This window comes from Chanos chanos, chromosome 7, assembly GCF_902362185.1.
Source record: "Chanos chanos chromosome 7, fChaCha1.1, whole genome shotgun sequence".
NCBI classification, from domain to species: Eukaryota; Metazoa; Chordata; class Actinopteri; order Gonorynchiformes; family Chanidae; genus Chanos; species Chanos chanos.
In genome coordinates this window covers 19336931-19353926 of record NC_044501.1, presented here as the reverse complement: position 1 = coordinate 19353926, position 16996 = coordinate 19336931, and the positions used below count along the sequence as shown (strand labels likewise).

At 38.2% G+C, this 16996-nt stretch overlaps 3 protein-coding genes across 3 annotated transcripts; 1 reads left to right on the top strand and 2 right to left on the bottom strand.

Annotated features, from left to right (window-relative positions):
- Nucleotides 1–413: 413 nt before the first annotated feature.
- LOC115816087 (OX-2 membrane glycoprotein-like) lies at nt 414–1754 on the bottom strand. Its single transcript, XM_030779057.1, has 3 exons — nt 1511–1754; nt 882–1196; nt 414–469 (listed from the first exon to the last, which is right to left on the bottom strand). The coding sequence occupies exons 1-3, from the start codon at nt 1752–1754 to the stop codon at nt 414–416; spliced, it is 615 nt and encodes a 204-aa protein (XP_030634917.1).
- Nucleotides 1755–6010: 4256 nt separating this feature from the next.
- LOC115816086 (OX-2 membrane glycoprotein-like) lies at nt 6011–8115 on the bottom strand. The gene is made up of 4 exons (XM_030779056.1): nt 8103–8115; nt 7028–7366; nt 6593–6898; nt 6011–6117 (listed from the first exon to the last, which is right to left on the bottom strand). The coding sequence occupies exons 1-4, from the start codon at nt 8113–8115 to the stop codon at nt 6011–6013; spliced, it is 765 nt and encodes a 254-aa protein (XP_030634916.1).
- A 5801-nt stretch (nt 8116–13916) lies between these two features.
- On the top strand, nt 13917–16771 carry mpc2a (mitochondrial pyruvate carrier 2a). Its single transcript, XM_030780523.1, has 5 exons — nt 13917–14131; nt 14601–14641; nt 14923–15007; nt 15349–15460; nt 16519–16771. Exons 1-5 carry the CDS (start codon nt 13990–13992, stop codon nt 16562–16564), a joined length of 426 nt encoding a protein of 141 aa, XP_030636383.1. The 5' UTR covers nt 13917–13989; the 3' UTR covers nt 16565–16771.
- The last annotated feature ends 225 nt before the right edge of the window (nt 16772–16996 follow it).

The window sequence follows — 16996 nt, the reverse complement described above, 5'->3', positions numbered from 1 at the left end:
ACTGGCTAATTTGTAGTTTACAGTCCACTAGCAGCATTATTTACATAGCAGCACGGTGGGAAACAAAGCAATGAATTTCTTTAAGTTCATGCCAGTACTTTTGTAGAGAATGAACAAAGTCAACTGGCAGCAGGACAGTTATACACAGTTATAAAAAAGACAACTGTAATAGGGAGAGAAGGAAGATAACTGGATGAAGCGGAATTGTAGAATTAGAAATATCACAGTTATGTACTGCGACATTGTCCTTTAGGAGGTGTACATGGGTGTGTGTGTTGGTTGGTGATGTGGGAGCAGGGGGGTTCTCCCACTGGGCCATCCCCCCGTTAAAAAATAACAAATCGCCTACTGGATGGAGTCATACTACCAGCAATGACATATGGAGCAGAAACCTGGACATTAACCAAAAGACATCAACAGAAACTGGCGGTAGCACAGAGAAGCATGGAGAGGTCGAAGCTAAATATCACTAGAAGGGAAAAATAGAAGAATGAAGAAGTCAGAGGAATGACCAAAGTATGTGACGTAGAAATAAAGGTTAGCAAACTGAAAATGTACATGGGCAAGACACGTAGCAAGAAATGGGTACAGATCTCCACAAAATGGACCCTAAGAGGCAGAAACAAAAGAACAGTGAAACCAAAGAAACGCTGGAGAGATTCTGTTGAAGCTACAGCAGCGGTTGCTTGGGCGCGCGAGGCAGAGGATAGAAAAATATGGAAACAGTTGTGGAGGCCATCTGCCTGCAGTGGCAAGAAAGGCAGTTGTTGATGATAATGATGATGATGATTCTGGCCTGGATCTGAGTATTCATATATTCATTACAAAATGGGTTTGCTTTACATCATCTGAAAGACTGAGCAGATCTGAGGTCTCCATACCTTGCCAGTTTTCATTTACTACAATGATGCGTCTTTGCTCCATGACATCTCCACTCTGTGCAACACAATCCACATACTTTCCACCAAATTTCGACATCCAGACAGTAAGGTTGCTTGAAGTAGTCATAGTACGGCCATCGTTGAGCATCGTGGTATTATTCTGATACCCAACATATTCACTGAGGTTTTCCTCCGAGTTCCATCGGATCTCCGGTGTCGGTTTACCAGTGGCTGTACAAGTTATTACGACGCCTGTCTCCAACGGTAGACCAGGGCTTGTGATAGTCTGTAACTTTGTCGTAATTTCAGAAACACCTAGAGAACACGTGTTATGTTGAATTATTTTCATCATTATTTATTGCAGATTTTCAGTGTACTTCCAAGTGGCTTTTCAGAAACAAGCGTTCCGCCTCAGCTGTTATTATTATTATTATATTTATTTATTTATTTATTTATTTTGAGGAAAGTAAGCTCGCCCTGTCAGCAGACACACGCACAAGAACGCACGCACATACACTGCACAAACGCACCGTGCATTTATTTATTTACTTATTGACTTGCGTATCCATCTGTTCACTTAATTACACACTTACTTACTGACTGACTTGTTTACCTGCTTATCTTATTACCTTGAACCGTTAGGCAGACTTGGTCTCGTTCAGATCCAGTTGGATAGATGTCAAATACGCAAACGTAACAGGCTTCGTCGGCAAAAGTAACGTTGTTCACTTTTAAGGTAGTAGAACCGAATGTGGCTTGTTGGAACATTATTTTTCCGACATGAGAATCCATGATTTTCTCCTTATACCGACTGTTGTAGGTGGCCAAGATCTCAACTGAGCCACGTAATTGTTTTAACCAGGTGACTTGCATGACGCCGGTAGAGTCCAAGGACGCACATGACACTGATGCATCATGGTATAAGGCAACAGTTGCGTTACCACTTTTCACAATACTTGAAGGTATAACTGCAACAGAAAGAATATTTAATAAAACAAACCACAGGTAAGCATACTGTAATTTTTCTTATTTGAATACAGACTGTCATTATTATTAGTATTTAAACAATAATGATATAGTGGTGTCCAGAGGATTTAACATTCGTGATATTAAAACAGATGGGCTTACCTTTTGATAATGTGCATATTAACATGACAAGAGACAGCTTTTTAATTCCTTTGCTAATTCCCATTGATGCCATTAGCTACTCTGACCAAAAACGTCGGCTACCAGAGCAATCCTGACTCTTACGGGGTACGGGCAATTTGTTTCGTTTGAGGATAAACAGCAACGTCCAGCTACCGTTGTGATGTCAGATTTGTATCTCTGTTAGAAACTGTGCTTTCAGTTTTGTTCAGTACACAGTAAGTTTTGCTTTCTCTCTCTCTCTCTCTCTCTCTCTCTCTCTCTCTCGCTCTCTCTCTGTCTTTTTTTTTTTTTTTTAAATGCTGAGTTAATGAGACTGTTTTGGGGAGGGCGGCAGCATGTATTTTTTGGAGGCAACATATACTAAGTACAAATTAATATATTTCCATTATCAGATCTGAAGAACTTGTCTTGGGGTCTTTTCTGTTTTTTTTCTCCATGTACCAAAGTGCACCCCACTCCTGTTGTAGTTATACTCGGATCTTTAAGAAAAGCATTTGCTTGTGGTTAAAAGATTGAGCTAGATTAACAGAGGAAATGCTCGTGCTTATTTGAATACTTCACAAACTCCTGACATCTGGTCCATGTGTGTCTTTAACTAGTGACAAGAACAACATGCATTTACACTTTTCATGTTTTGGATAAGCAGCAGTCCTGACTGTTGACATAGATTTAAAAAATCCTCAAAATGGTAAAAGTGTCTAAGCAAATAATAAAACTAAAAAATTTCAGGTGCTTACTGGCTGAGAGTCCTAAAATCTCATGAGATGTTGAAGGTAAAACAAGTGAAATTGATGATATAATATGAGGAGAAAATCAGCGAAATTAGAGAAATCAGAGCTGGGCTTAGTGTACTAGAATTGGGACCCTCTTTGGACAATCATATTGCTAATGAAAACTGCATTTAAGATGCTGCAATCTCCAGACATCCCTCAAGTCTGTGTGTGTCTTAAACCACTGACAAGAATAACATGACTTTACACATTTTATGTTATCGATAAGAAGCAGTCCTGATTTTTGACATAGATTTTGAAAAATCCAGCAGCTGGTCTTGGTAACAAATTATTCCTGGAGCCAAACATTTTATGCTTCCCAAAGACTGCTTAAATGTTTACCTCTTCATTTAATGATTCACAAGTTGTGAATGCTTTTCTGTGCAGTGGATTGTGTCATCCAGGTGGGCCCTACACATTGATTAGGAACATTTCACACAAACAGAAGGTTTAAATATTAGATTGATGAGATCATTACATTCATTGATGTTGCAGCTGAACCCAGGCTGACTTTCTATTCGGATGAAATGAAAATGAAAAACTGAAAACTTGCTCTTTGACAAAAAAGTAATTTGCATGAATTTTCTGGTTAATATGATGCCAGTTTAAGATTTCAGGATTTTAAGATTAAGGTGTCTGCTTTTGATATTATTCATCCACTAGATCACAATAGCTGTTTCAGGAGAGAGAGAAGTGGCCATCAGGTTATCCTTGAAATCAGTCTGTCACGCAGTCCAAACAATGAAAGTGAAAGTGAAGCACTGATTAGCGGAAACTTTTTGAGAGTGAAGGCTCTACCGCGCTTGTAATTGTTGCCTTTTGAATTTATAACATTCAGAAATAGCATCAAAAGTTCATTAAACCACAATGAATGGAGTAACATTAATGGGACAGATATCTTATTGTCCAAGTGTTGTTTTTCACCCTGCTCAGCAACCTTTAGGATTAAACTAAGATGCATGTACTCAGGTTTGAAATTTGCTGACTTTTGGTCTGTATGTGACACAGTAGAGGGTAAAGAAATGCTGCTTTACTTGATCTAACCAGATGGAGCTAAGTATGTTGCTGCTGAATAGAACAAGCTTGAACATCAAACGGCGTTTCCCACTGGTGGTGCTTTAATAGTTAAAAGGTTAAAGAGCTACTTGCATGATGCAGAGACTGCTGATTGGCGTAAACCATAAGTTTGACTGGAAGCTATCCATTCATCCATCCAATATAGCTCTCTCTCTTTGGCACACATATTCTTTCCCCACGATGGCCGCATAGATTCATGTAAAGACTTTATTTTTGCATATTTGTTGTATGAGGAGAGTGAATAAATCAGTACAGGGGCTGTCTAGATGGGACGTTTGGTTCAGGATAAGAAGTTTGTGTGTGTGTGTTTGTGTGTGTGTGTGTGTTTGTGTCTCTGTTTTAAACATGCACAATAATAGTGACAGGAAGTCTTGTGATAGAAGAAGTTCAGTTTTCATAGAGGTATAGTCTACATCCAAATGAGGATCTAAGTAGAAGTACTATAACTGTAGGTGAAAGAAATGGGTTTTCTTTCAGACTTGGTCCAGTGAATATACAGATCATGTCAGCAGTTTGACTGGTCGCTTTCTTTTAGCAAGATCGTGTAAAATTTGTTGTCGGGTACAGATGGCAAGGTGCCATACATACATTTAGCAGATTTTTAGTATCAGTTATTGCTGTGTGAGGCATCACTGGATGATTCCATATGAATGTACCAATTTTCTCAAGAATCCACTTATGAGAATTCCACCTCAGAATAATAATAACCATTACTATTACAAGATGCCTCCTGCAACCTTTCTGCTTGGGTCCCTAAAAGTGTATCCCTAGCCAGAAACATCTACAGTTCTTTTTGAATAAATCAGGAAGATTGGAAAGCACATTCTGTTATCTTTAAAGACACTTTTCGACAAACTAATTGAAATATGAGCCTTGATTACATTTTGACAACTTGTACCTGAAAATGAGAAAAAAAAGAAAACATTCTTTAATAGTACACAAAAGGAATTAATTTTCAAAGTGTACAGTTCTGAAGCCATGGGCAAAATTCTTTATTAATTGTGACCTGTAGCCAGTTTGCTTGATGGAGACCCTTTGGAAAAAAGTATGTGAATTACCATATTTTCTCACTCTTTTTACAACCTTTGAATACAATGAAGACATTTCCTATACATATCAGTGCTTATTCCAAAATCTCCTGGTTAGTGCGTATTGGGAACACATTATTTTATAACATACTTTACCAATTTTCATAGTTCACAACATAACGTTTTGATCAACAATGACAGCTAAAAAATCTGTTTCTACAGTGATGCACCCAATAAAACATTCACATTCTTACATTCATATTACACAGCTTAAAAATGACAAAGTATATGTCATAAGTCCACCATAAATCAAACCTTATGAGTTTATGCAGTTGAAAGAGTTGAGAGTTTCATCTCTAATACACATTAGCTAAAATAAATGTTCTTCAGTGCTTGAAACAAGTTACACTTTGTTGTGGATCATTCCTGTGTGATAAAAAGGTTTATATATATATATATATGTATATTTCATTAATAATATATATTTCACTCATCAATAATTTAAACATTTTTTCAAATAAATATATCAGTTTAGGATAGAAAAAAAAACTTTGACAAAGAGTGTAATAAAGTGCAATTAAGTAAAAAAAAAAATAGTCAACATAAACAAACATACATAAAATTATATATATGACTTGATTTTAATCTGCTGGTACACCAGGGGGAACTATTGAGCTTCCCTGAGACAATGCAAAGCTTGTACCAGGTGTCACTTATTCATGAAAACTGCTTTTGCGTGACATAGTTAGCTTATTGAAAATGTAAACATATCATTTATGTAAAGTGTTTAAACCAGAGCAATTAGTTTGGCTCACAGTGCAGGAATGACTTTATGCTACAGTGGATTAAGCCATTTAAGTTACTAAGATCATACATTCCATTTGTGCTGAATTCCAAACGCACATGAAATTTTCAGCGAAGTCGTGGGGAGAAGGGGATGTGTTCAGAGCTGGAGCATATATACCTCTGTGTCCAATTTTGAAGTGGAACCTAGAGAAAAAACAAACAAAGTTAGTTCCATTGTGTTTCTTATCATTGCAATGGACATTTGTACCTGCTAGTATGAGTGCAATAAAAAAACAACTCTAGACAAGATCACTAATCACTAACGTTTTCTTCTTCTGTAGAGAATGAAACTGGCAACAGCACACGCCACGAGACCAACAGGGAGAAGAATGATACTGACGTAAAGACGCGATGAACTCCCACCCTCTGAAAAGTAAGAAAAACAGACAAAAAAACATGTATTAGTTGCCTGGAAAAATATGTTTGATGAATAAAATATGTTAATATATCTATATCTCAACATCTCTACATCTGTAAAACAGCTCTTATTAAACTGAAACGGGTCAGTCTCAATGCCCAGTCATCACCAGTCACTTGTGAATAGATTAATCAATTTCAGAAAGCAAAATCAATTCTAAACCAGCTAGCTTGTTCCAATTTAATCAACACTAAACAAGCAGTGATCAGCTCATGTTTATTTTATAGGTCTGGCTATTCCGTACTGGTCTAGAAATAATTCGGTTCTGATCTTGTTGCTCCAAGCTCCCCAAAGAGGATTTCAAAAAGACACGTGGATGACTATATATGTATCTGAATCAGTGTTTATTTGCAAAATAGGGGATGAGGAGGTTCCTCACAGGACCATAATTTGAAATGTTGACAGCAGATTCAAATTCCATACCTTTGCTGATATCTCTGTCAATACGGATTCGCCTTTGTTCCACTACATCTCCACTCTGTGCAATACAATCCACATATTCTCCACGGAAATCTGACAGCCGGACCGTGAGGTTGCTTGAAGCAGTGATACTGTTGTCTTCGTTGACCTTCGTGAAGTTGTCCCATTGCAGACTGAAATTTTCTTCTGATTTCAAAAGGATCACTGGTTTTGGTTTACCAGTGGCCGAACAAGTGATTACTACGTCCGTCTCCGATGGCGTTTCAGGCTTTGTGAAAGGTTCCAGTTTTGTTGTAATTTTTGAAATACCTAGGGAGTAAGTGTTACGTTGCATATAATCAGCGTCGCGATTTTTAAACGTAGATTTTTGAGAGAAAATCCTACAGGTGCTCAATGAATATGTAGTGCTTTATTCCAAAAGGGTTTTTTTTACATTACCTTGAACTGTGAGGCAAATCTCCTTTCGCGTAGATCCATTTGGGTAAACGTCAAATGTGCAAGCATAGCAAGCTTCGTCTTCAAAAGTAACATTCTTTATTCTGATAGTGGTAGAACTGAACGAAGCCTCTTCGAACTCAATTTTCTTGATATAAGAATCCGAGACTTTGGCCTTATACCGAGCGCTGTAGGTGGCCAGAAGATCAGATGAGTCGCGTCTCAGTTTATTCCAGGTGACCTGCATAACGCCAGACGACTCCGAGAGTGCGCAAGTAAATTTCGCATCTTGATCCAAAGTAACAACGGTATTCCCCGATGTGACAATATTTGATGCTGTAACTGCAAAAGAATAAGAAAAAAATGCGTAATGTTATACTTATTTTTAAAATTCTAATAGGCCATTTTGATTTGTTGAACAAAGCGAGATGTAATAACTAACATCAGTAGCGGTAGCTGCTGTTGTCAAGTACGCAGGTTAATACTATAATTTTTGCAGCAGAAATTGGAGTATATTGAGCCGTAGCTGCGGTAGCTATAATAGCACAAATATAGACAGAATTACCGTTTGATAACCAACACAGGACTAAGAGAAGAGAGAGCATTGTGACAACTGTACAGCGAGACACTCGCCTGTGTTTTATATAGGCGACAGCGAGAGTGAAAGTGGTAATTTCCGAATTGATGGGGTCGTGGCGGTAGAGTACAGCAAATCACGAGATTCTTACTCAGGGGGTATTTCATTTGTTTCCCAGCATCAATATTTACTGTAAAGTATATTTTAAAACCGCATTAAGAACTACACGAGAAGGTCTCCGCAAATCATATGATAACATAACGACACCATGACCCTTCTTCCAAAATATTCTAAGTTACAGGAAGCAGAAACTCCATAGTTTGTTTTTATTGCTTTTGTTAGTCCCTGTCAAGGTCCGAATATAGAGGATAATAATATGCGTTACAGTAAATGAGTGTTTTAATCCACTGTGTTTATAGATGCTTTCTGACTTATGAAAAACTGATTTACATTGTTTGAATGCGACAAAGAAGTACGTTAAATTTAGCTAAGGAAACTTACTACTGATATGCATTTCGAGTTTAATTACGACTCACATTCCCATGTACTGGAGTAATATGTCTACAGTATCCAACGATGATGTACATGGTTCTCGCAACTGATTCATGAGAGAACGGGAACTTCTCTCAGTTTCGAAGTAAACCACTGTTTTCCTTTGGGAGTTCCATAGTGAGGTGTAAGCCTACATATAGTGAGATGTGTCAGGTTGGTGAAACTTCTTGTTGCAATGAAATGTCAGGGAAATCTAAACATTGCGTATTATCACTTGTATTTGGCTACACCTTACTATAACGAAATCGATCATTTACAATATATATCCTTCAGTTTTGCTTTTGGTTTCGGTTTTTGTTAAGTGCGAGTCATCGTAACATATAAGCATTCAACAACATAACACACGCGCGTGCTCGTATATCTATACCGCATTGATTTTAGTGGGTATTTTGCTGATAAAAGCACTGCACAGTAAATTCAGACAAGGATGATGTAAAATAAATAAATAAAAATCCAATAAAAATACGAGCTACATAAAAACATAAAAGCTACATGTGAAAAGTTTACACATCTCACATTGAACTGATCACACTGAAAACTCAATCTCACACTATAATCTTCAAGAAGCAATGGCCATGTTCTTGGATTTGTACTTTGTTTTTCACTGTACAATACTCTGCCTGTATTGGAAATCACTTCGGATAAAACCGCCTTCAAAATGAATAAATGTAAATGTAAATAACTCAAGAGGACACAAATCACCCTTTAATTTATCAGTTTAAATATAGTAAGCATTTTTTGTGTATTTTGCAGTCCGGCAGCTTATAGAATTTCACACTATGTTCCAAGTGTGCTGCTTGGTGACTTGGTGCCTCAGCGGTGGTAGTCTGTCTCAGAACCACAAACTGGTGGACTACTTGGCAAATTTAAGTCCAGAACATCGAAAATCAAGTTTTGTGCATTAGCTTAAGGATTGACAAAGCATAGGATATGCTTTGGGTGCCAAAAAAGGCTTATGAAATAAGCTCTGAATGCATTAATTGATAGGATATCTTTGAGTGAGGCATGTATCACATGAACATAAAACACACCAGTTTCAATGTCAGAGAGTTACACTAAACATCACAATACAAACATCCTCCTGTTTGAACCCAATGAGTCATGTATCATGTCCCATCTATGAGTCACTTCAAAAATCTGAAGTGTGTTTGTTTGAGATGAGGTTCTGGGAAGGTTGAGGTATTGCACCCCACTCCTTTTTGGACTGATTTAAAGACTCAAGCATCAGGAGACCAGGCTTCAGTTCCTAAAGCAGGTGGCAGTTCCGCATGTTGGCAAAGTTCATGTCTTCTGGGTATTTCAGGCCAATCTGAAAGGTCTGCTAGGTAGGGTCTGCCAGTGAAAAGAAAAGTTATGTGGTTGAAGACTGTTCCCCATGATTGACTCCGCCAGTAAGAGGCAGTCCCTTTGAGATTATCACACTGTAGTCATTATGAAAGCACTGCATACACTGATAAACAATCATCCACTAAAAAAGAAAGAAGAGGTCCTTGGCAGAGGATTCAGACAAATACTAACCATAAAAAGCAGCTGTCCAGATATAATGCAGGCACATGTTCCTGTTAGCTGATGATATCACACTAAAATCCCCAAAGTCAATGAGTCAAATCTCTCATACTTGTTGTTCAACTCAAGATATAGTTATAACTCCTGTCTTTATGGCTCCTTCTCCCAAGGTTGGCTGACTGACTTTGAATGTGGCTACTTTCCTCTTAGGTGTGCCCCCTCCCCCCCTTCCTCCCTCCCTCCCTGTCATCTCCCTGTTCATTGTTGCCCTGACGGCTGCTGCGGCTTTGTGGCTTGTCTTCTTCCTGCGCTGCTGTGGCTGTGTCACCTACCCCAGCTCCCAGCTGCTACCCCCCCCCCCCCGCCGCTGTTTTGTTATTCTTTATTTTGTCAACTTGTTGTGCTTTCATTTTCATTATTGCTGTGTTGTCTGCACTTTGCCCACTGGGTCGGCACCTATTTCACACCTGGCTGGCCAAGAAGAGGTCTCCTCTCTCTGTGGTCCCTCTCAAGATTTCGTCTATTTTTCCCTAGCATCTGGGTTTTTTGTTTTTTTTTTTCTTGCCCGCTATGAGGATTAAGTCAGGGGGTGCCGCCCTGCTCTGGTTGTTGTGATCCTGCATGTAAAGCCCATTGAGACTATAAACAGTGATATTGGGCTTTAAATAAACTTGAACTTAAACTTTCTGGCCTCTGTTTTGGGGGATCATTCCTTTTGCTCACTGGATAACAGTCAGAAGTGAAAATAAAAGTGCTGAATATTTCCACAAATCGCTGCATGGAAAGTTCGGTGTTACCCATTTGGTATGGAATGGATAAACTCACTCACAATCTCGCTCTACATGTAGGATCTTACGTTAATGTTAAACATTGCATTTTTGCACCAGAAAAGCTCCTTAACTGATTTTCAGTGGTGTTACTAACACTGCATCTGCCGAAGGCTATAATGACACACTGAGTCGTAATGAAGTTTAAGACTTGTGAATCTGTCACCTGATAAACAATGGACAGACTGAAAAGCAATGAGAGAGCTTACCAGCACCGCAGATGTTTAAGAGCAAGTGCTTGGATTTTTAGCTTTTGTATATTTTATATAAAAAATGCACATTTTTCTTAAGGACCCAAAATGCACTTAAGGCACCATTAACAACATTGGATATGATAACAAATAATTCCAAAGTTTTTCCATGTCAAAGGGTTTAAAAAGGGACATACAGTGCTTCTAGTTAGCATAGGGTGCTCCACAGGGTGCATGATGTTGATGATACTGTTTTCATGTTTTGTCATGGGAGCAGAAGTAAACAGCATCGTGTAATATTAGGGAATTTCATCCCTCTGACAAACAAGCTAATTATAGCCTCGACCATAGTTTTGGTACCTTAAATGAGTTTACAGCAAACACATTAACTCTGTCATCAACATCAACACTCTCAAGCAAAACAAAGAAAACCCCCCCTTAAATTTACCATCAACAATGTACTTGAAATCTCACTAAAGCCCCATGCTATGAGAACAGCTCATGAAGGCTTTTCTGTGACATTTTTCATCTCTCAATCCATTCTTACTAGCATCTTTCACTTCCTTTTCTTCGGTTTTAAATTGAGTGCAAAGCTGGTTTTGTTCTGTCAGGCCAGACAAGTCGGAAGAGCTTACTGGTTTCCAGGATGTAAACTCCATACAGAAAAGGCTGACAAATATCCGTGTGAAAACACGTAACAGAGTAAATATGTCAGGAACTTTATTACAAGGAACAATTTACCATAACACACCCATGTACCAAGGAAATGAATTTCCCCTGTGTGTCCCTGTGTTCCTGTACAGACTAATAAGGTAAACTAGAGAAGCCCTGTATTACTAATCACTTTTCAGGGGCTATTACACAAAGAATTTTTTTTAAGTGTATCAAATGAAGATACAGTATCTAATAAGGTTTTGATTATTATTATTTTTATTCTTATGGCTATGATTACTTATATCATCAGCAGCAGCAGTAGTAGTAGTAGCAGTAGTAGTAGTAGTAGTGGTGGTGCTACATTGATGAACATAATAGCCATTAATTAACGGTTTGGCTCGCAGTCAGACTTTAAGTGATCCCATTCAATAGACAACTGCCCTTGTAACCAAACTGATGTGAGAAGTGGACAGCTAAGAGCGTCTCTCACTATGCACGTCAGTGTTCCTGCTTTCCGGGTTCTTACACGGTTGTCTGTCAAACACAACAACAACATAAAACATAGTTTGGCATTTGAACTCTGGAAAAAGGAGTTGGTTAAACATGAACATGAACATAAAACACGATCATTGTCATTGCGGGAGATTAAAACAAACAAACTAAAAAAAAAGCTTCAAGATTTCAAGGCAGCAAAGAAAGGATGGACTTGACACTCCCTGGTTTCACAGTGTCCACCATATCATTATTTTTCAGAGTAGTTTAGTAGTTCATTACATGACACGCTATCTTTCTGAATAGATTAAGAGGACAACAAAGAGAAGCAGTTGTTTCATTTTATTGTGTTTTGAATCTCAACAAATTCTCACATCTTTACAACTGTGTCTTAGGCAACATGCATTAAACAGTTGCATTCCTTGATGAACTGAGTCAAGGGAAGCCATCTGGCACAAACTGATTTACATCACAGGAAGTTTAAAGGCCTGGTCAGTTTCGGGTTTACTTGGGGAATTCAGACAAACAGACTGAAATTCCTGTCTGCTGAGACATGGGAAATCTTATCTTGGCCATTCTAAAATCTCATCTTTCTCATCAGATTTTTTTTTGTATAGATATACATAGCTTGAGGACTTTGTCCTAAAATATTTGAACACGTTATTACATAGCCCAGTAAAGCTGTACTTTATACTTAATATGAACTGACAGTGATCGATTTCCTTGGTAGAGAATCCATGGATCAGCAATGTTTGATAACCATAAACAAAAGGCCACGCCGTACTGAAAAGTACCTGGCAGTTCGAATGGAGTGGTCACGTGATGAAAGTAACACCTGGGAAACACGAAAAACTTTCCAAGGAAAGGTTAGTAGTATACCTGCCAAAGAAACATCTGAACTTAAAGAAAGTGGTTTAGATGAAAACAAGGTGTTGTGCAATCTCCATACCCTTGAGGCACCGACTAAATTAAGCAGAATACTACAGAAGAGTCTGACATCATTAACAGGCAAAACTTGCGGTTAACGAATGAAAAACAAGAACTGATCACAACCGCAGTTTACGCACAATGAGAACACCAGACCGACATGGCGTTTAAAAATAAGTATGACCTAGAACGCTCTTCAGTGGCCTTCTATCCTACATCTAAAATAGGCCTATATATCTTATTATGTAAAATATACGAAACGAAAAATTCTTTATTTGTATTTTCCCGTCGTAACAATATTTCAGCCTCTTTTTTTCAGCAAAAACGCCACACATTTATAAAAACGGAAAGTCGGAGCGACATTGTATAAACGGTAATGGCTGTTTACACAGATACACTCTGCGAGGATGGAACGCAAGCCAAAGGACTACTGTAGCTTTAGAAAGGCTATTCCACATCTTAGACATATTGAGCACAGTGGTAAATAACGTTAACTATAAATTAATCTTGTACTTACAAGGTTTCATATCGTCATGTCAAATTCATTAGCTTACCCCTTCACTGTGACGCTGTGAGACTTTTGACTTCCGTATTTGTAAAAACCTCACTAATGCGTGAGACGCGACAGCGCTAACAAATCATATGACTGATGTCGTAAACTACCGGCGGCATATTGGTCCAAAAGAGACACCTGGCGGAGAAAACTTGTTTTGAAGAGGATATTCTTTCAAACTGAGTCCCACGTAAATGATTGCACCAGCCCCCTGCCTTCATTTTACAATACACAGCGATAAGCAGCTTGTAATGTGAAGCAATATATGAAGTTTCGTCAGTTTCTGCCTGAAACTGTTGAGAATTAAAGCGGTTGTTGTTACTGTGCGATCGTTAGTAGAATGACTAGAGAGTATCTAAGTCAAAATGAAGGAATAATTTTAACAGAGACCCAAAATTCCCTTCAGTTACTTTGTGAAGAGTCTTTTTCTTTCTGTTTTTTTTTTGTGAGTGGCTTTAACCAGCTAGTTAGCTAATAACAGAAGAGGGTGGAACACAAGGGGACATTAGAATTTATGTCATGGATCTTTCCAAAAATTATACAAGAAGTCCTTTTGTGGGCGTTACAGTTTTGATAGGTCATTCTGGAGGGTGGTTAATATCTAACTTAACGTGGCGTGACAAGGGCAAATCTATGATAGCCTTACATTTTTGTCACAGTCGTCGGGTACCGTACAATTTAGTAATATGTTGGGGCCCAGAATATTTTTCCGAATGCGTACCTCCAGATATTATTCAGTTGGCTTGAGAGCCAAATATCACAGAATTCTGGATAGGATCGAATTTATGTTACCACCGAAATTACGGCCATTCTACAATCATCCAGCAGGTAAAAAAAGGCAGCTGTCCGGTGCCGCTGTTTACCTTTTACTACCGACTTGAATACCTTGCAAAATTTAGTTTTCTTTTGTTATGGGTTTGTTAAGTTTTCCTGTAAAACCTTAATGCACCGTTTCAACCAAGAAGTCCAGTTAATTTTGTTTAATTTTGTACATAGCCATAACATTTTAGATCAGTTATATGAATTTAAAGATTTGATATGAGCAGCTGAAAGTTAAGGCACTGTCAGTGGAAAATTCGGCCAAAGTTTACTCTGCAGCCATCATATGACGAGGTTGTTTTTGGAAACATTCTCCTGATAGAGTCCTCGCAAAATGTTTTCAAAACACGGTTTAACTCTCCGTAGGGAGACTTTCATTTGTTATTTGTCTATTTTTTTCTTTCTCATCATCTTACTTCTCAGGATATATTTTCAGAGAGAGTTTTCAAATGTATCTGTACGGTTCTTTGTGCTGCAGGACCCAAAACGGTTTTCTTCTGGGCTCCCATCGTCAAATGGGTGAGAGACAGGAGGACCCCTTTGTCACTTTCATTTCACATTGTTCATATAGCACATCTTTGCTGAGACGTAATCATCTATTGTTACTGCACTTGCTTTGTCTCAGCCTGTTGCAAATCTACATTCCTGTGGTATCTGATTGATTTGGAGTTATCCTGGTGAAAGCTTGCTTGCAAAGCCTGTTTTTTAAGTGCAATGTTGCACTGTTCAGTACACGCACACGTGCACTCTCTCTCTCTCTCTCTCTCTCTCTCTCTCTCTCTCTCCATTCTCACCTTTAGGGTCTGGTCATTGCTGGATTTTCTGACATAACCCGACCGGCAGAAAAACTGAGTGTCTCTCAGTCTTGTGTACTAACAGCTACAGGTACAAAATAAAATAGGTTTTGTTTTGTGTTGTTTCTAACTGCTGCAGATGCACAATGCATGCAAAAGACTGTGCATTGTTTCAGGACTCAGTGTGTGTTTAAATATATCTGGACTCACATGACCTAGACACTTCAGTGGATATCGAAGCTTGGTCCCTTGAATTTGAATCATTCCATGCTCCAAAGAAGTTCTAAGATAATCCTGAGCTAAGACTGCAGAGATAGAAGGAATTGTGTAGCTTTTGTTGGCCTATTCTAACCTCAGTTAAGGCTAAGCCAAAAACATGTGGTGTGTGCAAAGTCATTGGCTCTCATAAAATATTTCATGACTGTGTTCCAGGATTCATTTGGTCCAGATATTGCCTGGTGATCATTCCCAGGAATTGGAATCTGTTTGCTGTCAATTTTTTCCTTGGAGCCTGTGGTAGTTTCCAGCTCTTTAGGATCTGGAGGTGAGTGAAATAAAAGTGTAGTCTCATTTTTATTCTATTAGAAATGTACAGAGTGTAGTGTAAAAAAAAACAAAACAAAAACAAAAAACTTCCTTTTACTCTTTTACTGTCACAAAACACACACACACACACACACACACACACACACACACACACAAACACGCTTTCAGCCTATTGGAGAGCAGGTAGGTCAAGCCCGTGTTTAATTTATTATCAGTGTTTTGGTTTTAGACAAGCGTGTCCTCTCAGGCCTTTTATCTCTGTCTGTACTGTACAGAGTTAATGAACTGTGTACTGAAGCATGGGATGCTGTTCACCAGCATCCACCATACTGTACACCAGCACCGTTCACCATATTGACGTACACCCAGCCCCACCCTGTTAAAACACAGTCAGAACAAGAGTGACAACCTCAGATTAATAATAAAGCAAAAATAACCAAATGATCTTTTTGTCAGACAACAGAAGCACAGCACACATCAGTTATTACTATTTTATATTATTATCAATTAGTTATTACAGGTACATTTAATCTTAGTACCTACATTAAAAGAATAACAGAATAGTTTTAGTGGACATTAAAGGTTTCAGAGGAAAATTTCATGCTTAGGTAAAGGATGGGAAAGACTTTCTTTGATCTAGTGCTGTTAAACTAGTGTTGACTTACTGTCATGAATGCATTATCACGGGGGGTGTTCAGGTTCATACTAGTGTCTTTTGAGGCCTTTAGGACTATATTTTTCTTCAATATATTCAATAGATATTTTTCCTCAGTCTTATCTATATTACACTGTATTCAAACATTGACAGGCTTCATGACTTTGTAGATGTTATCAGTCAGTTATATTTGTGCATGTGGCATTTCTGTGGCTCCCCTATGACTGTAATTGGGAAATATATGAGGTGACCTCAAGGGTAAAGTACTGTTTGTGTCATTCATAGAATTTGGCTTTACGAGGAAAACGTTAAAAACACACACATACACACACACACACACACACACAGTGTTGAATTTATGCGTAACCCTGACCCTCTTCTTCTTTTTTTGGCTCATTTAGGTACAATCAGGAGCTGAAAGCGAAAGAGCAGGAAGCCCAGTCTTAATACTGCATGTGACAGAGTGAGAAACAGACAGAGATTAATAAGTCTGTAAGGCAGACATGATTCACCTAAACTGTTGTTATACTTGTAACATGTGTTTTTTAAAAATATGAATTGCACTTCAGCTACACTTTCAAAGCATAAATCTGTATCTTTTTGTAGAATGTTTAACCCATTTTCATAATGAGTAAACATGTCCTGTAAAGGTAAGAGTTTCTTCCGTGTCTTTCTCTGAATTTGTTGTTGTTTTAACAGTATGATTTTTTTCTTGCAATGTTTCACAAGTGAAAGAAAACAACTTTTTGTTTGTCAGTCTAACGAGTGACAGTTCCCTTGCATGTCTTTCATTATCCTGCCCTGAGACAATTTTGCGAAATCAGAAGAGTTTATCAAAGCTGAAATGAGTTAACGCAACAGGAGCTAAATGCTGTTCTC